Source organism: Ciona robusta, chromosome 1 (genome assembly GCF_009617815.1).
Source record: "Ciona robusta chromosome 1, ASM961781v2".
Classification (NCBI taxonomy): domain Eukaryota; kingdom Metazoa; phylum Chordata; class Ascidiacea; order Phlebobranchia; family Cionidae; genus Ciona; species Ciona robusta.
This window is the reverse complement of record NC_143235.1, coordinates 15,249,604-15,271,168: the sequence shown is the minus strand read 5'-3', so window position 1 is coordinate 15,271,168 and position 21,565 is coordinate 15,249,604. Positions and strand designations below refer to the sequence as shown.

General features: G+C 39.7%; 2 protein-coding genes across 5 annotated transcripts; both read right to left on the bottom strand.

The window, feature by feature from the left end:
- Nucleotides 1-923: 923 nt before the first annotated feature.
- LOC149743682 (cGMP-dependent protein kinase 1-like) lies at nucleotides 924-8,095 on the bottom strand. 3 transcript variants are annotated; one of them, XM_089882120.1, is made up of 17 exons: nucleotides 7,910-8,095; nucleotides 6,393-6,927; nucleotides 5,944-6,104; nucleotides 5,722-5,863; nucleotides 5,521-5,668; nucleotides 5,228-5,433; nucleotides 5,020-5,172; nucleotides 4,870-4,964; nucleotides 4,704-4,815; nucleotides 4,397-4,653; nucleotides 3,977-4,097; nucleotides 3,769-3,899; nucleotides 3,237-3,399; nucleotides 2,941-3,088; nucleotides 2,158-2,294; nucleotides 1,460-1,623; nucleotides 924-1,162 (listed from the first exon to the last, which is right to left on the bottom strand). In XM_089882120.1, the coding sequence occupies exons 1-17, from the start codon at nucleotides 8,053-8,055 to the stop codon at nucleotides 1,039-1,041; spliced, it is 2,943 nt and encodes a 980-aa protein (XP_089738246.1). In that variant the 5' UTR covers nucleotides 8,056-8,095; the 3' UTR covers nucleotides 924-1,038. The 3 variants fall into 3 exon arrangements, with proteins under 3 accessions (XP_089738246.1, XP_089738245.1, XP_089738247.1); XM_089882119.1 differs by lacking the exon at nucleotides 7,910-8,095 and having other exon boundaries at nucleotides 6,393-7,901; XM_089882121.1 differs by lacking the exons at nucleotides 924-1,162; nucleotides 1,460-1,623; nucleotides 2,158-2,294; ... (4 more) ...; nucleotides 4,704-4,815; nucleotides 7,910-8,095 and having other exon boundaries at nucleotides 4,441-4,653; nucleotides 6,393-7,901.
- Nucleotides 8,096-9,059: 964 nt separating this feature from the next.
- LOC149743681 (PAN2-PAN3 deadenylation complex catalytic subunit PAN2-like) lies at nucleotides 9,060-21,534 on the bottom strand. 2 transcript variants are annotated; one of them, XM_089882123.1, is made up of 30 exons: nucleotides 21,482-21,534; nucleotides 21,187-21,240; nucleotides 20,924-21,047; nucleotides 20,486-20,658; nucleotides 19,796-19,912; nucleotides 19,474-19,555; nucleotides 18,583-18,707; nucleotides 18,068-18,184; nucleotides 17,592-17,773; nucleotides 17,163-17,281; nucleotides 16,891-17,073; nucleotides 16,486-16,611; nucleotides 16,036-16,158; nucleotides 15,396-15,527; nucleotides 14,961-15,125; nucleotides 14,599-14,671; nucleotides 14,244-14,390; nucleotides 13,784-13,890; nucleotides 13,451-13,537; nucleotides 13,053-13,159; nucleotides 12,747-12,880; nucleotides 12,427-12,445; nucleotides 12,245-12,356; nucleotides 11,635-11,771; nucleotides 11,052-11,265; nucleotides 10,452-10,623; nucleotides 9,887-10,038; nucleotides 9,739-9,832; nucleotides 9,616-9,682; nucleotides 9,060-9,333 (listed from the first exon to the last, which is right to left on the bottom strand). In XM_089882123.1, the coding sequence occupies exons 2-30, from the start codon at nucleotides 21,228-21,230 to the stop codon at nucleotides 9,219-9,221; spliced, it is 3,549 nt and encodes a 1,182-aa protein (XP_089738249.1). In that variant the 5' UTR covers nucleotides 21,231-21,240; nucleotides 21,482-21,534; the 3' UTR covers nucleotides 9,060-9,218. The 2 variants fall into 2 exon arrangements, with proteins under 2 accessions (XP_089738249.1, XP_089738248.1); XM_089882122.1 differs by lacking the exon at nucleotides 21,482-21,534 and having other exon boundaries at nucleotides 21,187-21,462.
- Between the last annotated feature and the right edge of the window lie 31 nt (nucleotides 21,535-21,565).

Here is a 21,565-nt window from a genome sequence, read left to right as displayed (position 1 = left end):
ACAAATTTCAGTGAGCCTCGTTATTATTATCAGTCTTCCAACTTTTATTATCAGGTTATTATTATCAGGTAGTCATAAAAATGTCTTTGATATTTACAGCGAAAGCCAGGCTTGGGGTAAAAATCCTCTTTCGAACCTAAGAATCCGGTGTAAAAATCTTCATAGTTTATTTTACTAGCGTTGGTAAAACATAGCTATAATATATGTTAAGATATAATGTAGGTTTCGTAAATAATATGACTTATTATAATTAAATGTAATGGAACAATACTTAACTCAAGTCTTGCAAGAAAACTTGTTAAAACCTTTTAACTTGTAACCTGGTCTGGAACCTTCATCTAAACTGAAACGTGGTAGCTTTGTAGAAGAGGCGTTTTATGCGCGGAGCAATCAAGGCGGGCGTAATCAGCTGGTGCGAGGCGTCGGTCACGTGAGCAATCTGACCAATCAGCTTCAGATCAGCATTGCGACGTAACAAACGAAGTTCACGATGATTCGCGATTTTGATACTCTATTTCCAGCGTGAATTTACTTTTGAAATCATTTCTATTCTAAACGAGTGAGGTATTACATCGAGGCGCAAACCACAGAGCAACCACTTTTACATTTACTCTCAACGTCATCGAGTTATTCATGTGTTGCCCAGGATATACTTTTCAAATTCTTACAATGGACAATCTTAACCTCGGGGTTCGGATTTTGCGCCATAATATCTTTTACAAACATTTTAACTCTAGTCCTTTTTATTGGACACATGGCTTAGCGGTTAAAACTCTCGCTACCATATCACAGAGTGCATGGGTTCGGGACCAGATGCTTCCACTATTGTGGGCGTTTGTGACTTTCATCAAGATACTAATATTTTGTTAATATGATATTTTGTTGTAAAACAATAGCTGAAATTATCCAAACTACTCAGCGGCTGTGAGTTAAAATTCCGTCTTTATTTTGTGAAGAATAAATGAAGATAGCACAGTAACAACACAACTACCCACGTATAACTAGAACATAAAGTTTACAAATCAAATATTTTGAACTTTAAAAAGTTTCATCCCACCCAGGGAATTCCCCCGATACACTCGCGGGAGTTTTATTATAAACATCAAAATATCGGACGTCGGTGGCGCTGTTGAGTTGAGGTTTCCAAGGCGACTCCATTTTCCTGTGACGTCATAGTTAAGTCATCAATATTAAACGAATGAATGTAACTTATTTATCCTCACATGGTGGGGCAACAACAGTTATTACACGTATGTTCTGTTTCATACACCTCGTGCCAGCTTACAAGTTACAACGTATGTAACTTATTTATCCTCATATGGTGAGGCAACGACAGTCATTATAACACGGGTGTTCTGTTTCGTACACCTCGTGCCCGCTTACGAGTTACCACGTATGTAACTTTGTGGGTGATTGTTTTTATGTATGGCTGAAAATCCGAACATTAAAATATAATTACCTCTGACGTAATAATTCCCAATCGAAGCCATCGAACCAACAATGCTTTGTGACGTCATGAATGCCCATTCTTCCAGCACCAAGTCGATCTTCAGGTCGCATTTGACATAATTCACGAACAATAGCCACTGTGACGTCATCAATACGTTTGGCTTCTTTCGCCGCCTGCAATGTTTCAATGTTTATACTCGTTGTTTCAATTGGTTTGATCTTCGCTATGGTATTCAAAGACATAGATTAAGTTATGTTAAGTAATATGTTGGTTGGCTTGCTGTCCATATAACTTGCACGGGCAAGTCATAATGAGTATCAAAGTTACTTGAAGGCCACCTAATATATCCCTTTAACAATAGATACGGTTTATTTAGCGCTGGTAAGAGGGCTTATAACAAGTAAATAAATGAAACTTGATCTACTTACCATATCATTCGAGAGTCAAAGAAAATCGACAGTCGTTAAAACACGCTATGGATAAAAAGGTGTGGGGAAGATGGGACACCTTTTCATTCTATTTCTTCGTCATATTTGGTAGTAAACAAAGAACATTCAAAGAATTATGATGACGTATCCTCACGACTTCCATAGACCGTTGTTATTTGTTTAAAACACAATCAGGATATTTGGATATTATGAGCTAAAGGTGTCCCATCTTACCTCACAGTACTATATGATGTTACACAATACCCATTATCCACTCACAATTAACTTCGGCTCGACACCGCGCAGGATGGATTGACCAAGCTCGTCCTTGTTGCGGTTTCGGAAGGGGGCTTTCCCTACAACGATCTCGTAAATGAAGACACCTAGCGACCAAAGATCAACCGGAAACGAATGGCCTGGGGACGAATAATTTTCGTGAGATTTCTATTTTAACATGAACTTGTGAAATTCATAAGCATGGTGACTGTTGAGTATTCAACGTAAAATCTACATACACTGCACAAATGTACCTATACGAATTAAGCATATGTGGTCTTGGGCAAAAGAACTTTTGACAATTGCTTCAACCAAGTAGTCACTTATCAATGGGTTGTTTAAATTGTCAGTCATACAAAAACACCACCACCCACAACGTTACAAACGCGGTAATTTGTAAGCAGGCATGAGAAGTTTGCAACAACACCCGTGTTATAAGACTGTCAGTGCCCCGCCATGCAGGATGACTATACAACTTTTTAAACTGCATGGTTGTATTTTACTGCCTCCTATTTTAGTTCCAAGTGATATCTGCTTTTAGAATTATCCTCTGTAATATTTTTACTACCGTGCACGAAATGCTGCTTTACTGCAAATGTGTGCCATGGATAAATGTTGCAAAATCGTTCTTTTATCGCTCGCCATGCGAGGATAAAAAGTTACATACGTGGTAACTTGTAAGCGGGCACGAAGTTTTAAAACAGAACGTTCATGTTATAACGACTGTCATTGGCCCACCATGCAAGGAAGTTACATTTATTCATTACACAACCTCATCGCCCCCACCTTTATACAGTATAGCTTCAGGGGCCATGCATTCGGGAGTCCCACAGAAAGTGAAAGTTTTCAATCCAGATCTTTTCGATAATTTCTTTGCGAATCCAAAGTCGGTAAGTTTACAATAACCTCTTCCATCAAGAACCAGGTTCTCCGGCTGTAATTTGTAACCGCATGGTGGAGGTAGAGGGTATATATTAAAAAGTAGCACGAAGTAATAAAGACGTTTTTATATTGCGTCCAAAGTGTATAACAGATTATTATGACGTATGAACGTATATTGTTACGTCAAGATAATGCATTACCTTCAAATCGCGATACACGATGTTTCCTGAATGTAAATACGATAAAGCTTCTATGACGCAACCTGCGTAGAATCTCGCTGCTTTCCGGTCGAATGATTTTGCTGACGTCATCAATTTAAATAATTCCCCGCCGGCGCAATATTCCATGACGAAATAAACGTACCTGTTCAAACACAATAGTCGTAACAATGGGCTGTTTATTACGTCATAAATAATTTTAAAACGTCACTATAGAGAAGAGGATTCGGGCGTATGCATCATAAACGCATCTGTGACGTAAATGACAGCATTGTTCACTATTGTTACGTGACAAACGCATGGATTCTTCACTGGTGATTGGTTCGATTGTTGCGTAACAATAAAAGTCGCAATATTCGTGAAGTTTAATTGTTCGACGTCATAATGAACATTGTACCAGCCATTCCAGGAACAATAATGTTTGGTGAGCAAACAAATTGTCATTGTTTGCTCACAAACATTCTTTATGACGGCATTTAATGAGATTGTCGAAAAATTCTAGAAGTATTTTTACCTTTTGTCTTTAAACGATGTGTATAGTGACGCAATAAATGGACACTCTTGTGACGTCACAAACTGTATTTCTTTCTCTTGTGTCACGTGGTTTTGCTGGTCGTTTGAAACGATTTCTTGATTTGACATTTTCTACAAAACATGACGTAATTAGCACAAAACATGACGTCACCAGTGCTTTAATATTGCCACCGATAAGCGGGAATTACCTTAACAGCGAATGCGGAGTTCTGATTGGTCGCCAGGGTGACAAGATCAACCAATCCGAAAGCTCCGTTGCCGATGGTCGCCACCACGTGGAAATCTTGCAACCCTTTGCCCGATAACTCGCTGAAAAATAATTAAAAAATAATTAATAACTTAACCTTGTACACAATAATGAATGCAATACTGTAACGTCTAGGATTCTTTTTATTTATCTCTTCAAACTCGGAAGCAAAGATCAAAAAACAACAAAGAGAAGGGAATTAGCAGTAGAACGACAGCTGTTAAAACCTGATATGGGTAAAAACTACTTAACCACCGTACAATAAACTCACAGTGAGTTGTAGTTGATTAAAACATCTTTATTGATGTGTGGAACTACGAAGATGATATAAACAAACAAGGGTATACAAACGGTAGCTTACGCAACAACCGAAGCGAAATGTTTTCTGTGTGTGACGTCATAACCACGTTTGTTGAGTTTCCGCATCAAAGCTGGAGAATTTCCTTCGCTGCCGTACCCGCTCGAACCGCTCTTCGTGACGTCACTTCCCCCACCGTCAAGGTCCAGAAATCGTTTCGTTAATGTCGAATCGACATCCGTGACGTCACCATTTGATGACCTCATCAGATCTGCGACGTCAGCCACCTCCATAATGGGTATGAGCACACATTGGACCGTCTGCAACAACCGCTTGAATTAAAGGAAACAAAAGTAAATCATCTGCTTACGTCATTGCTGGCTGCGATGACGTTGTTGGGATGACGTTTTCCCGTGATGACGTCACCAAACCATTGTCCTTTTCGTAACACGTGTTGTAATGTTTCGGTTCCGTCGATTAATCTGAGACGTCACAATGAAACAATATAACAAAAAGTTGACAATGGGGTTTGTTACCTCGACACATGAACTTCTCCCTCCTTTATGACGTAAACAGACGAAACAATGGATCCTTGTTGTATGACGTAATCACCTCGTCCGTAATGCTCGAGCTGAAAATTATTATGAAATAATAAACAAAACAATTAAGTTAATGACGTCACAAACCTTGGAACAATTGACAATCCGCTTAAGTCGACTTCGTTCAAGTTTCTGGAACGCTGGGATCGATTTTAGGAAAATGAAAGTTTCTTTCTTGCGCGACAGTTGGTCTTGCCGCGATACAACCGCTCGAAACTCTTCACGCGTAACAAACCACACCTGTGACGTCAAAGTGGTCAGTTATACGACGTAATAAAGATGATTATGATCTCACCGATCCTTGCCGCACGCATTTACACGACCACACACGCGGTGAATGGTAGAACACGTCTACGTCACCAAATACAGTCCATAGGTTGACAGGAATTCCCGTTGATGACGTAAGTGTGACGTCATCAGACTTCTTGTAAATCCGACACTCCCCGTCGTTCATGACGTAGAAAGCTTGACCTAATGTCCCCTCTTGCATCAAACGTTCTCCTGAAATCATATAACGTGATAAGTGACGTAGCCATGACGTAGATCACTCATGACGTCATCAGCGACGTACGTCCAAACGAATATTACCTTTGTTGATTTTCTTGAATTTCATAACGTCAATCAACTTGGTGACGTCATCCTCCGGAAGTTGCGACAAACACTTGCTGGACATGAGGGCGTGACGTAATCGTTTCATCACTTCAGGTGTCTTTTGAAACGAAGTCGCGACGATTCCCTGCATGTTATGACGTCACATACACACCCAAACATAATAATGACGTCACAAACCCTTCTAGATGGAGGTTCTCTAACCCCGTGTCGCTTCCTGGGTGGTGTCATCTCCGACGTCACTTCTGATGACGTCACTGTGGTTAATTTCGGCGATCCTGGTGACGTCACTGAAGCCACTGGTACCCGCACAGGTTGCTTGCTGTAAAATATTCATCCGCTAAAAACGAGCCACGCCACGATGACGTAATTTAATGACGTCACGATGACATGTTCACCTACGTATTAATATGATGTTGATTGACTTGTTTGATAAGTTCCTCGCATCTCTTCTTTCCATGCTCCACATCCCGTTGTAACTTCATCACTTTGGCTTCCCATGTTTGGTTGGATTGGTCGATGGAAGCGTTTAACATTCGAACCTCTTCCTCTTTGCCGCGGACCTGTGGTGATGACGTCATCATTATATCAATTACGTCACACACCTATGACGTAATATATGTCGTTATGCTGGCCGCTGTCACTATGGTTGGTAATGTCCTTATGCAGGGCACTTAACAGTATAGTTGCGCTAACCCAGTGGTCACTAATGGGTTGTCCAAATTATCAGCCATACAGAAAATAATCACCCACAAAGTTACATAAGTGGTAACTCGTAAGCGGGCACGAGGTGTATGAAACCCGTGTTATAACGACTGTCGTTGTCATAAGTTACATCCATTCAAACAAACCTCCAGCCTCAGTGTTTGGTTATCTCTCATAATTTCCTCCAATAATTGATCCTGGTTGATGTTGAGGCTTTGCGATCGAACCTCCCGACTCCTCCCGCCGTCCATGATGTCCGCTGCCGAGCTGCGACGTTTCGACTGCGACGGTTGTGACGTCTTCGACTTCCGAAAAGGAAATTTGAAAATGTTTGATTTCTTTTTCGTGGGAATTGCGTTTTTGTTTTTGGATTTGGATACTTCCGGTTTGTTTTTAGATTTCGTCATTTCCGCCTTCGCCAACGCCGACTTTAGGTCGTTTGACGTCATAGACAGAGACAGCGCTGGCGAAGAGTCGCGCATTGATAGTGACGTCACAGAGCCGTTCAAACTAAACGACGCAAAAGAATCGTTGAAGGAAGATGTCGAGTCGTATGACGTCATGGATTTCAACGAATTCCTTGATGCGAATGACGTCACACTTGATTCTCTGACTGGTGACGTCATTTTAAGGGGACTGGGTAGTGGTGACGTCAGAGACAATTGTTTCAATTTCTTCCTTCTGTGACGTAACAAACATAAACTGTTACAACACCCCATGCTCGCTGCCAAACACGCACAACACCCCATGCTCGCTGCCAAGCACGCACAACACCCCATGCTCTCTGTCAAACACGCACAACACCCCATGCTCGCTGCCAAACACGCACAACACCCCATGCTCGATGCCAAACACGCACAACACCCCATGCTCTCTGTCAAACACGCACAACACCCCATGCTCGCTGTCAACCACGCACAACACCCCATGCTCTCTGTCAAACACGCACAACACCCCATGCTCGCTGCCAAACACGCACAACACCCCATGCTCTCTGTCAAACACGCACAACACCCCATGCTCGCTGTCAACCACGCACAACACCCCATGCTCGCTGCCAAACACGCACAACACCCCATGCTCGCTACCAAACACGCACAACACCTCATGCTCGCTGTCAAACACGCACAACACCCCATGCTCGCTGCCAAACACGCACAACACCCCATGCTCGCTGTCAACCACGCACAACACCCCATGTTCGCTGTCAAACACGAACAACACCCTATGCTCGCTGTCAAACACGCACAACACTCCATGCTCGCTGTCAACCACGCACAACACCCCATGCTCTCTGTCAAACACGCACAACACCCCATGTTCGCTGTCAAACACGAACAACACCCTATGCTCGCTGTCAAACACGCACAACACTCCATGCTCGCTGTCAAACACGCACAACACCCCATGCTCGCTGCCAAACACGCACAACACCCCATGCTCGCTGTCAACCACGCACAACACCCCATGCTCGCTGTCAACCACGCACAACACCCCATGCTCGCTGCCAAACACGAACAACACCCCATGCTCGCTGTCAAACACGAACAACACCCCATGCTCGCTGTCAAACACGCACAACACCCCATGCTCGCTGCCAAACACGCACAACACCCCATGCTCGCTGCCAAACACGCACAACACCCCATGCTCAATGCCAAACCTTTGTTCCTTCGGCGAAATATTAAACTTGACGTCACAATCTGCTTGATTCGATCCGCGACGCTGCGTTGATTTTAGTTCCACTGTGATGTCATTATTCTCAGAGTCACGTGCTTTACTACGTCTATTCAGTTTAAAAGATTTCATTTTGATCTGAAATAAAAAATCAAATTCACGACCAGTGCACCCACCCACCCACACACAAGTATAACCCAACAACCACGCAGTCATCACCGATCGTCTCATTTATTACCCAATGTTGGCTCTATTTGTTTACCCACGGACCTCCCAATGTTAATCATTAAATTTGACAATCGGCGTTTCAACTTTTATTGAATAATATTAATTTTGTCTTTTGTGTAAATTGGCCGCAACTACTCGGAAAGCTGTTTTTACGCGATTTTATCAAAATGTTTGATTTTGGAAACTGTTTCTATTTAAATTCAATTGTTTCGTTGTGAACAAACATTTGGATATTTTAGAATTCCGCCTCCTTTAACCACTGTGACGTCACAATGTAATGAAAGCGGTGAACTTTGCAACAGAGGTCACGTGTCAGTTACGTCACAAACAAACAAAGCAAATTAAAACCTTGGAACGCGATGGATAATGAGTATTGTGATCGATTGTGATCAAACAATGGAAGCAAACATAACCACGTGACCGCATACTTGTGACGTCACAAACACTAATGTTAAGATCGAGTAATGAGCGATTATTATTCAACAATGAACGTCCATTATTACATCTCTGGTAAAAACCGTAAGTTTAGAATCGCGTTGTCTGTTTGCAAACACTGACCGGTTATGACGTAACAACAACTTACCTCCAACTGCGATAATGACGTCATTGACGTTAACAATTGAATAGACGATATTTGATTATGACGTAAATGAAGATAAATCTTCCCATTATGCGGTAACAATGGATCAATGTTAACTTGTTGGTCCCCCATTGTAATTTACGACGTCTTAACAATTACGATTATTCCGTCACAATCCGTGTGTGGGGTGCGAATATGACGTCATAATGACTTTGATTGATCGGAGAAAGTTATCGAATAGTGACTGTGACGTAACAGAGCCTTCATAAACAATCGCGATTTACGAGCGCGAAAAAGTTTTTACGGACGCGGAAATGACCTTACAGAATTTGATTGTTAATCCACGGGGATTTCCCATTTATTCTATGACGTCACACAGGTAAAGAAATAAGACAATAAAAATTGTTGGCAGTAAATTTACAAAAAAATCTTTCACATCCTGAGCACTCTGTGATGTCATCCATGACGTCATCGATGGGTGACGTCATCAATCTTCTGGAACCTTCCATTCTAATCTCCTTCCTTCAGCGTAAAGTTGTTTGAGGGTGGTTTGTCGGAAATCCGAGGTTTTCGTTTCGTTTTCCGTCAATTCAAGATATTTCCTGCAACGTACCAACATAGAAACGTTATTATTTGGCGGCAACCCACAGTGGTTATCACCTCCGCCTTTGGAGGTTATGGGCTCAAGACTTATGTTTGCCACTGTTGTGGCTATATGTGTTCTTGGGCAAAACACTTAGCGTTAACTGCTTCAACCTAGTGGTCACTCACTTGTAAGCGAGCACGAGGTGTATGAAACAGAACACTCGTGTTATAAACGACTGTCATTGCCTCGCCATGCGAGGATAAATAAGTTACATTTATTCAAATAGTTATTCACTCACTTATAAAGTTTGAGTGCCGTCCTTGCGTCTTCTATGCTGTCATGCATGTCTTTCTGTATCTTCTCATCTACAAAACATACTTGGCAACACTGGGTATTTAAATAATAATCTGGCAACACTTACCGAGAAAGTACCAGGATAGAAATCTTAAAGACACAAATCGTTTACGCGGCATGTGGAACAAGTGAACCGTATCGCGAACCTGATTCTCTGGGACCTGATTGGTCGGTTTAAATTTAAATATTCCCGCCCATAATATTTAAATACTCACAAATATGTTGATGACTTTGAAGTCTTTACTCAACCCATGCCCAACTATAACACAACCGCACTGGATCAAATATCTCAACTTACAATAAGTAAGTTTAAGCGTAGCGAGGTGTTTCGAGGATATTGATGCGTCTAAGTCACCTGGTTTGATTCCTGTAATGATGGAATAATGATATTATGATGTCATAAACACTTGATGACATCACAAAGGCTGAAGGAAACAGTGATTAGAGTACTTCCTCTGGACCAAAAGCTTTATAATAGTTTTATGTGCGTATTCGTTAAAAAACACTTACTGATGCCAACCCAGTGGCCACAAATGGGTTATCATAAATGTCAGCCATACAAATAAACAATCACCCACCAAGTTACGTACGTTGTAACTTGTAAGCAGGCACAAGGTGCATAAAACTGAACACCCGTGTTATAACAATTATTGCGAGGATAAATAAGTTACATACGTGGTAACTTGTAAGCTGGCACGAGGTGTATGAAACAGAACACCCGTGTTATAACGACTGTCGTTTACATTAGTTTCAACCATCCACAAACTCTTTACAACGAACCTGAAAACTTGGTGAGGTAATCCACCACTTGCTCTTGTGTTGAAATATAATCATCAATGAAAGGTTCACCCTCCCTCGTCCCCTCCCCCCGCACCACTGTGATACGAGCAACTATGAGATGGCTTGGTTTAATCGTGGACCTCGTGCCGTCGCTGTGTAACTCTGCTTCTTCCTGTCATAGAAACAACATTAATCATCATGGAAACAACATTAATAACTATAAAAGGGACTGGCAATGTTTAAATAGTATTAAAGAACTGTTATCTCGGTGTTCTCTTCAATTTTAAGATGACCTAAACCGGATGTTGAACTGTTGGTTCCTTTCTTTCAAGAAGTTAAAAACTACTACTACTGCTAAAAGATTCAATATACGTGTAGGGGTGCTAACAACTTGTATTATTACATAACATAACCCCGTGGGCAAATATTTAATCACCGTAGTGAAGAAGCGGGAATTAACATCAAACGAGGGGCAAACAGCGTTGGTTAAACAGCTTGAACCCAACGCGCCCCAGGTCCCATGACGTGCCGCTTTGTGCGATCTCAATCACATAGAATAACCCAACACACAACATTTATATGATCTCCATGTTTACTCACAGCCTTCAGCGTAACGAACTCGGCATCGAGCGCGACTAGCACCCCCTTGTGCGTTGGTAACTCGTCGCACATGAGGGGGGTGAAGGTCATGGCAGCCCCCGGGCTCGTTGGTTCCATGGGCGACATCAGGTTGCGACGCAAACTCCTCTTGGAGATGCTGGGTGTTGGCAGGAGGATGTCCGATGTCAGAGGGAAGTTGATGTTCAACTTGTGTCTGTGATGTCATAAGTGTGATGTCATAAGTGTGGCATCAATTCATAATGTCGTAAATTTTCATATGCTTTATTATAAGTTTTTTATTAATAAAAGGCAATAAGTTGTGATGTCATAGTTCATTGTTTCACATTTGTGATGTCATAAAGTTTGTGTGTTTGTGTATGTGGCGTTAAAGTTGTGATGTCAACTATCGCAACACACTCGTTGTGTAGACTGTGGAGATATAAATTCAGTCAGAAGTTATGATATTGCAACTTGTGTTTTCACATATATTTTTCATGAACATTTGGAAGTAACTTGAATGACAAGTCCTTGGCAAACCTCATCCATATAGAATAGAAATCATACATTATGACAACATAACTACCTATTATTAAGATCCACCCTTGTATAAACCAACAGACATGGAATCTTCCAACGTAAATCAAAATCGACGGTTTCTTCTTTTTCGACCGAACTTATTTGAAAGTCGTTGAATAAATACCACTGTGTGTGGGTAACCCCCTGTTGTGATACAACAACATAGATGTCACATTGAAGATTTTAATTTGGTTGGGTCGCCCACTACAAGGGTTCACAATGACTATTATTGTAAAGGTACATTACATTAAAGTGTCTTGTTTAAGGTAAAACACCTACAATGATAACATCAACAAATAAATTTAACAAAAGGTTTGGGTTCTTCACACAAAACATTGACTTATACCACAACACACATAATGGTAACGCCATAGTCTTGCCCAAGACACATGTCTATCAATGTAGCAGAACCTAGGTTTGAACCGTGTAACTTCTAGTCTAGAGAAACGTGTGATAACCGCTGTACCACAGGGACCAACCAAAACACTATGTTATTTTATATCGCAACACTTATCAACGTAGGAATAAATTACATTAAAACTTACAATAACCCTCATAATGGTAAGTTTTACTTTATAATAACATAGGAACAAATGTCACAATGATAACAACTCAACCTCTTTCCTTTGATGATATTTCTCCCCCACGTTGATATGCGACACCAAGTTACCCCCCGTTCGTGGATCGTCTATGTGGACAACCGTCGAGAACAATTCATATTCAACCATCCTGTTGTTGATGATGTCATAACAGGGGTGATGATGTCATAATGCACAAACAAACACCACAATTAACTTACCCGTCCATGTTTAAACCATCTGAAAAAAAATAAAATTTGGTAAATATTAATTCTTTGAATAAAATAAAGAATATCAAATTAATTATAACAAGGAAGAAAAGGAAACCAGCAGCAAAATGTGTTTTAAAAACACAGCCAACCACAGCATGGGACGTGGGGTTGGGGCCAAAGATGGCCAATAACCCAATTCATTAACAATATCATGTTTAATAAAAAATTAATTCCAAGATACATTTACATTATATTTTTTTGGAGATTTTATTTATTTGATTCTGTCTACTACAATCAGCAATAATTTATTATAAAAATAGAAATCTTACTTTCTTCGTTCTTCGATTTCACCACAAGCTCTCCGTCGCCATCTACTGCCATTGAAACATGGTGCGGAACCCAACTTACCGAGTTTGTTCGATCGAACGAGAGATCCAACCCTTCTTCCTCAACAAATACGTTCCTGTGATGTCATAATGGATTACTGATGTCATAATGTATAAATGATGTCATAGTACAGGAAATAACAGCCATTATAACATGCCAATAATTTTACAATTATGTAGATTCTTACAGCCTTCACAGTAATGTGATCAACATTAAAAATATATCTGGCAACACTGGTTGAAACTCACCAGGCATCACTGGAGGTCATGTGACTTCGATCTGTCGCGCCTCGTCGGTTTCCGTTTGGCTCCGAAATCTTACGCTCCATTTTTTTCTGAAGTAACTCGCTCTGGCTCTGTGGACGTGAATAAAAGAAGAAGTAACATATTTATCCACGCATGGCGGACTAACGACAGTCGTTATAACACGGGTGTTTTGTTTCATACACCTCGTGTCGGCTTACAAGTTACCATGTATGTAACTTTACATGTCAATATTTTAGTGATTGCTGACAATTTAGACAAATCATTGGGAACCACTGTATTTGAGCAATTGCTGTTAATGTTCTGCCCAAGGATACATAAGTCCACAATAGTAGCAGCACTGAGTCTTGAACCATAAACCCTCCATATACAACACAACTAACCTTCCAGAATTGCACGTCTTCCTCACGAAACAACGAACAATTCAAAACCAGAATATCAGGAAGAGACACTGGCGTCTTAGTTTGTACCTGTCCATAATGACATCATAATAAATATAAACAATTGCAATTTAAGTTGAATAGAAATTGTCCTTCTTGTAAAAAAAGGAAATTTTATAGAAACGAACATTTTGCCCTTAATGACATTTTTCTAAAAAACATTAAATTTAAGGTCAACCACGGATTTTTTCAACGCAGCAAAACAGATTAAGAACCACTGATCTAAATCACAACGATATTTTGCGACAATGTTGCAATAGAAACAACATTAACTACCATTGGTTGGTAAGTCTCGGACACCTCGTCCCATGATTTTGTGTTGACTTGCGAACAAATCGTTTGTTTTAAAACGGATGTAAACGGTACGTGCTTCACTGGTTCCCCTGTAATGTCATAATCACATTAAAGAGAATAAAAGTAACTTATTTATCCTCACATGGCGGAGCAACGACAGTTTTATAACACAGTGTTTTGTCTCATACACCTCGTGCCCGCTTACGGGTTACCACAGATGTAACTTTGAGGGTCATTATTTTTTATGTATGGCTGACAAATTGTACAATCCATTTGTGACCACTGGGTTGGAGCAATTGCCATTAAGTGTCTTGCCCAAGGGCACATATGGCCACAATGGTAGCAGCGACAAACCTTGAACCCATGAACTCCCATTAACATGGCAGGACCCTAACCCGTGTGCAATGGCATCTTATCAAAAGTAACTTCCCAACCCACTCACCAGGTTTTGGTAGCGAGGGGTAAATAAGGTTGAATAGAAACTGCGTCGTGCTTCGTGTCGTTGTACGCCCGTTACGAAACTGAGTCTCAATCTTCATTTGAGTTCCGCACAATTTCTCAACCAACGAACGTTCGTCTGTGACCTCCCCTGTTACAGAAAGCAGTTTAGATCAGTTACTAAATGAAACTTAAATTTTAGCTTACATAATAACACATTAAGTGGTCGAAAACAAAAAAGATTAAAACAAATTAAGACGTAATTGGAAAAACACAACAAAATATGAATCAGACTTTGCAATTATCTCCTGATAACATTATTTTGCCAAAACATGATATTAAACATAATTCATTTCAACCTTTGATTGACAGCTGGTTTGGGTCGATTAGGACGATGTCTTCTGGTTCGTTGTTAGTGGGTGGGAGGGTCTCCTGTGATGTCATAATGTTTATTGCGATGATGTCATAAATATGAATAAAGGAATGTAGTGTGCCTCATAATAAAATAATTTCACCCATATAGAATAGAATGCACATATACAATGTTGGGGTAATGGGCCAACTCTGACCTAAATCCCAGGTCCCATGGCGTGCTTCACTATAGGACCTCACCCATATAGAATAGAATGTGCATATACAATGTTGGGGTAATGGGCAACTCTGGTCTAAATCCCAGGAACCTCATCGACATAGAAATAGACACAATGACATCACAACTCACCGTATGTATTTGTTGCAAGATGAACCTCGACCAGTTTTGGATGAGATGACCCAGATTGTTGTTAGTGCCTCCGGTGGCCATTTGTTCAGGTTTCGACGAGTTTTGCACGAGGCCGAGGGCGGTGGCTTCGGGGATTGTTCGGAACGCTCGTAAGAAGTTGCTCGCCTGTTTATATGATGTCTATGTTTATATGATGTCTATGTTAATAGGATGTCTTATGATATTCATTTATATAATGCGGCCAGCCAGACTATAAGGTATGTGGACAAGACACGGAAAACCCTGATAGTATCCAACTAAAAAAACAAGTGAACTATTGCTAGAACATCAGTTTTACACTTATGATATCTATGTTTGTTATATGATATCTATGTTTTTATATGATATCTATGTTTTTACATGATATCTATGTTTGTTATATGATATTTATGTCACCTGTAGCACACCACTAGTAGCGCAATCTTGCATGTGAAACAAGAATCCCAATTCTTCCGATAAATCAATTTCCTTGTTTAGATTATGATGGCTTTGTAATCCACACCTGAGGGGTTCGATGAAATACAAAACCTGATGAAACAAACAAATTATAACAAGGGTTTGTTTGACTTGTTGGGTTTTTCTGAATCTGTTTGCAACACACCCGGTTTTTAAACTCATCTTTAAACTTTACATAGACTACATGTTGCAATTTTTTTATAAATTGTTAATTAGTGAAAGTTAGGGTGAGGTCTCACAGCTAGGCACGTCATGGGGCCTGGGATTTAGGGCAGAGTTAGCCCATTACCCCAACATTGTATATGCACATTCTATTCTATATGGGTGAGGTCCTACAGTGAGACACACCATGGGACCTGAGATTTAGGCCAGAGTTGGCCCATTACCCCAACACCCAGGGTGCTACTGCATGGTCCTTACCAGCCTGTTGCTTGCCCGAATGTGGGCGACAAGGGCTTTAATGGTAATGGATGGGAGATCTTCCCTTGACAGCTCGGCCAAGGGTAATTAACTCGTAAATAGAAAGATAATGCTTATTCAAGCCTAGATTTCTTCTGAGCAACAATGTGAAACCACCAACCTGCAACATGCAGTTACAATATGCGTTTGGAATGTTGGCTTCCAACCCTGCAAAGTTGGTTCGGTTATAATGTTGGATCATCTCGTTTTCCTCCTCACCAAGTTTCGAGTATTTGAACGCAACCTAAATGATTATCATGATTAATATTCCACTGTTGTAACCAGAAGATACTGGGTTCAAGGTTCAATGATGCCACTCTTGTTTGTCGTGTGTAACCTGGTGGATATTATTATGTGTGTCCATAGTTATGGCACAGTGTAAGCGGGTACAAGGCGTATGAAACAGAACACCCGTGTTATAACGACTGTCGCTGCCCCGCCATGCGAGGATAAATAAGTTACATACGTGGTAACTTGTAAGCAGGCACGAGGTGTATGAAACAGAACACCCGTGTTATAACGACTGCCGTTGCCCCGCCATGCGAGGATAAATAAGTTACATACGTCCTACCTTTCTATACTTCTTAGGCACCATATATAGATGAGGTTGTTCGTCACGTCCGAGTGGAGATTCCGGCACGGCTGCTTTCTTCCCTTTGCGATCATGAGATGTCATATCTTTTAACTTATACGGGACCTGGGGTTGGAGCGAGATCAATTGGTGGTCTGGTTCACAAACTGTGCAATACCTTGGCCCACCACAAGGCCTCTATATATATGTATTTTTACAGCAGTTTGTTCTAAAAGTAATGTGTTGTGGGTACTTTTTAAATGCAGTACAACATGATGTATGCTTTCGATAGAGTGTTCTTATGCTTTCTAACTGGATGCGATACAAAAAAAGGGGGCGAAGGCAAACACAAGTGTTTCAGGTCGAATATCACAGTTTCCCTAGCTAATATATATAAGTGACCACCTGATTCCTACGACGGGTTCCCGGGTTAGGGGCATACCCGATCCCATGCACCACTTTCATTGAACGAAGTAACTCGGGGTCAATGGGTGGCGGGCGACGACTGACGGGGGTACATTGGGGTTTCGGCCAATCAGAAAACAAAGGTTCTTGGCAGTACGGCATAGGGATGATTGATAACGGGGTCTGTGGACATAGAAATCTTATTTAAACATTCTTGACACTTATATCAATAGAAACAATATATAATTCACAATAGAAACAATATAACTCACATTCTCGTCACTTATATTAATCGGATCGAGAGATTCTGACATGGAAGCAAACTCGGGATCTTTCGTGAATTTATTGAAGTTGGGGGTTCCTGATGCTGACCACAGGTGGAGAACACCCCCTGTTGTGGGTAACGTGGGGTTATATGGGAAGGTAGGGGGGGGGGGTTATTGGTGCATACTCATGTACTCAACATATAAATTGGTTCTGAAACATTCATTTTAAAAACATTAACTTTATTGCCAAACAAAAGACCACATTAAAGAATTCTCCTCAAAGTTATTATTCGACAACCATTTACATTTCCTGATAAAGTCTTGCCGTATGGCAGACGGAAAGCCAGAAAAACACTACGTTGTTCAAACCAAATGAGCCGTTGGAAGATTACTTACAATATGCCTGGTAGCAGAAGTTACAGAGTAATATTTCACCTGAATCTGCGAACGTTATGGCTTGCATGGAAGGAGAAATATCCATGCTCGTAATGTTCGAACCAATCAGGTTAGTTTGGTAGATGGGTGTGGTGGGCGTGACAAGGGCGTTGTCCTCGATTAATAAGAACTGACCACTTTGTGATGTTACAAGCATACGTCTCGTGTACGTGGACATGAATCTGTGTGAGGTGATGAATGCAACTTATTTATCCTGCTTGGCGGTTATAACGCAACTAGAGGAGTTATGGCACGGATGTTTTATTACAACAATAATAGCAGCGACAGCGAGCCTCCTCTGGCCTAAAGGCGAGTGTTCTAACCACTGTGACAAATAGACTATCAAACGATTTCTTCCAGCCTTATTATCAAAAACATCTTATTCCAACTTACAAGTCACCACAAAAAAACAAGTAATAATGATGCATTTCCATTATGACATCACTGTTATATAACAATCCCCATTATGACATCACCTTAGAAACGAAGGTTGAACAATAGATTGGATCGGGGTCAACGACCTCAACATACGGAGATCGTAAACTTTAACGAAGCGGTCCAAACTCCAGTTTAACGGTTCGTTGATCAGCGACCTGAGGTGTTTAGATTTCTATGTTTATATATTGTTTCTATGTTTATATATTGTTTCTATGTTTATACAATGTTTCTATGTTTATACAATGTTTCTATGTTTATATATTGTTTCTATGTTTATATATTGTTTTTATGTTTATATATTGTTTTTATGTATATCTATTGTTTCTGTGGTCAGAATGAAAAGTTAATAAAAATCAAATCTAAAAAAATGTGTTCTATATTTATTTCACCTGGAATACTTTATTGATATAATTATATTTTACTAACAGTAACATATTTGTCGGACTTTTTCGTTTGTTACATATTTTATAGCACTTGATCAAAAACATAGAAATTTTTGACCAAACACCAAATATTATATAAAGTAAATATTATTATTTCTATGTTAACTAACCCTGGTCGTTGGGAATACCCGCATGTGATAAGGAGGTGACCACTTGCGTCAAAGTCCGAGAGTGACCCTGTGTGCCCGTCGAGCGTGTGTTGCAACTTCAAGGAATCAGGATCACGAAGCATTATCTATGGAGAACATGGGGGTAGAATGCATATAATGTTATTTGGTATATACACAAAACATGGTGCAAATATTGTATTATTAAAGTATTTTCTTGTTGGTTAAATGCAAAGCAATTAGGATTGCAAAGCATTATCTAGGGAGGGGGCATAATGAAATATAATAAAAAAATTTGTTTATATTTTGGGTATTTTATTTTTGTCAAGGTTCTCAGTAAAACAGGGATAGAATGAATATGAGTGTAGCGTGTAGAACAGAATGTTATTTAGTAAAACATGGAAAATATTCACTAGTATATAATATAGTACTGTGGGGGAAGATGGGACACCTTTAGCACATAATATCCAAATATCCTGATTGTGTTTATAACAATTAACAACGGTCTATGGGAGTCGTTAGGATATAGTTATATAATTCCTTGAATGTTCTTTGTTTACTACCAAATGGGACAAGAAGATAGAGTTAAAAGGTGTCCCATCTTCCCCCACCCTACTATATTATGTAAAACAATTTGAAAATATTGTTTTCAATGATTGCGCCATTAACGCTGTTTGTTTAAATTAATTACTTTTAAATAAGAACAAGCATTCTTTAACTCATACATAAATAACAAACCAACAAGATCTAGTAAATGCTTAGGATCAAATAAATCAATTTATTTACATTAAAATACCTTTGGTATTAGGATATGTTGTTATTCTGTTACTAAATAGCAAAGTTCTAATAAATCTTTAGACAAATTAAAACAAATAAATTTTATTGCACTGTTACCTTTCCATTAAATCCACCACAACATAAATATCGTGAAGTTTTCCGAAATATTGCGACGGTTTCGTTCTCATTAAGTTCCATACTGTGAATACAACATACTTTGTTTTGCTGCTGTACAGCGGGAATCACGTCATTACAGATAATGCAGTTGCTTTTCTCATATTTTAAATGTTTTTAATGCTTGTTGTATTATATCATGATAATATCTTGTTAGATGGAAACAAAATGTTAGTGCAAAAAATGAACTTTATATAAACGAACAGCTATATCTAATAGTACATCATCACACCCATCATTATGACATCACAACAAGGATAATTACCGGTTTGAAGCAACGTTTGTTTTCAGATCAAGATCTATAATATGTTGATCCTTTCCCCCGATGTATAAATGATCTTTATGGAAAACCATGCAGTGAGCTTCACTCATATCAGGGTCCCTGGTGATTGTTTTTAATGATGGTTTTAATTAAAGGTACAAAATGAATGTCACTTATTATTCTCAAGTAACAGGGCAACAACAACATGGGCAGTGGCAGCCAGAAGAAAAAAAGGGGGGTTTAATTTAAAAAAAAAATTAAAAAATATTATATATATTAAAAAATTTTTTTTTTAATTAACTTTTTTTGGGGGTTTAAAAGGGAGGGGGGGGTCACGACACCCTAAACCCCCCTGGCTGCGCCACTGAACCCGGGTGTTCTGTTTCAGACACCTCGTGCTTGCTTACAAGTTACCATGTGCATGTATACAATTTTGTTGTTGATTTATTTTCTTTATGACAATATGGACAACCCATTAGTGGCGACTGGGTTGTAGCAATTGCCGTTGGGTGTTATGACGAAGGACACATACGCCCACAATGGTAGCATAGAGCCTTGTACCCATATTTCCTGGGCTGGAGTCTTACTAACCAAGATATAACGAAGTTGCAAACTGTTGTTTACTCAGCACCCAAGAATAATCAATATGAAGTAACCCCAACTCAATCAACCTAACTTATTAATACCACTAACTTGAACGTCGAAACAGGAATCCCTCGTTTAAGGTTACATTGCAAACGATCTTTCGTCAACCCGACAATTTTGTCATCGAACGATAAAACTTCCACCACCGGGTGGTGTTGTGGGTGAATTTGAAACGAAGTGTACTTCTGCATCGCTGCGCCGTAGTACGAGGTCATGTGACCCTGCATAGAAGTAACATGACTGGTAGTTTTGGATGACGAATGTTTAAACAAACTATAAAATATATAATTTCAAAACCTTGATTTCCTACTTTTTAATTTCAAGTTGTTTTGTTTAATGAATTTGATTCAGCAATAATGTGAGTATGTGTTGGTTAGGACATGCTGCGAGTCATGTCCAAGGATCTGTTAGTGGGACGTAGGACAGAGTTGGCTGGGTTGAATGACATCACAACAATGACATCACAACGATGACATCACAACTCACCGATTGGTTTCCAACCCATAATAATTCGTTCCCGGAATCAAAATGAACGGAACTTGCTCCGTAACGAGGAGCGCCATCTATTGGCAAGATGTTTAACTCAGCGAACTCGCCCACAATCTCCATTCTGATGTCATAATACAACAATGTGATGTCATAATAAAGTCAGGAGGTTAACAATTGTGTATATTATTTCTATTTATACTCATGTTATTTCTATTCAGATTCATAGTACTTCTATTGCACAAAACATAGAAACAACATACTGCATCGATCCATGGTTGGCTTGGAAATCTCCGATTGAAAACATCCTTTGTTACCTAACAAACAAACAAGCATTGTTACGATGGTGACGTCATAATTATAAACATTGCAATTAATTAACTTTGAACTTTAGGTAAAAACACATTTAAAATATAATGGTTGCAATTCCAAAACGCTATGCATTCGTACAAACAAACGATATCGTGACGTAACAAAGCACATGAGGTGTTAAACACAAGTTACAATGACGTAACAATACATGCATTATTTATTAACAATGGAAAACAATCAACTTACGTGAAAATTTAAAAACTTTCTGGTTTAGGGAAATACCCCTGGTTATCATTATAGAAATCTTATAAATTAATCATTCATGCGTAA

What these genes read in the sequence shown, in the direction of transcription:
- LOC149743681 (XM_089882123.1), bottom strand. Translation starts at nt 21,230, where the DNA reads ATGTTTTCAATCGGAGATTTCCAAGCCAACCATGGATCGATGCA. An exon ending in GTGGTGGATTTAATGGAAAG is followed by an intron (nt 18,708 to 19,473) that starts GTAACAGTGCAA and finishes TGTTCTCCATAG; the next exon opens with ATAATGCTTCGTGATCCTGA. An exon ending in CCCCTCGCTACCAAAACCTG is followed by an intron (nt 13,891 to 14,243) that starts GTGAGTGGGTTG and finishes ATGACATTACAG; the next exon opens with GGGAACCAGTGAAGCACGTA.
- LOC149743682 (XM_089882119.1), bottom strand. Translation starts at nt 7,895, where the DNA reads ATGGGGTGTTGTGCGTGTTTGGCAGCGAGCATGGGGTGTTGTGCGTGT. An exon ending in ACCAAACACTGAGGCTGGAG is followed by an intron (nt 6,105 to 6,392) that starts GTTTGTTTGAAT and finishes TCATCACCACAG; the next exon opens with GTCCGCGGCAAAGAGGAAGA. An exon ending in AATGCGTGCGGCAAGGATCG is followed by an intron (nt 5,173 to 5,227) that starts GTGAGATCATAA and finishes TTGACGTCACAG; the next exon opens with GTGTGGTTTGTTACGCGTGA.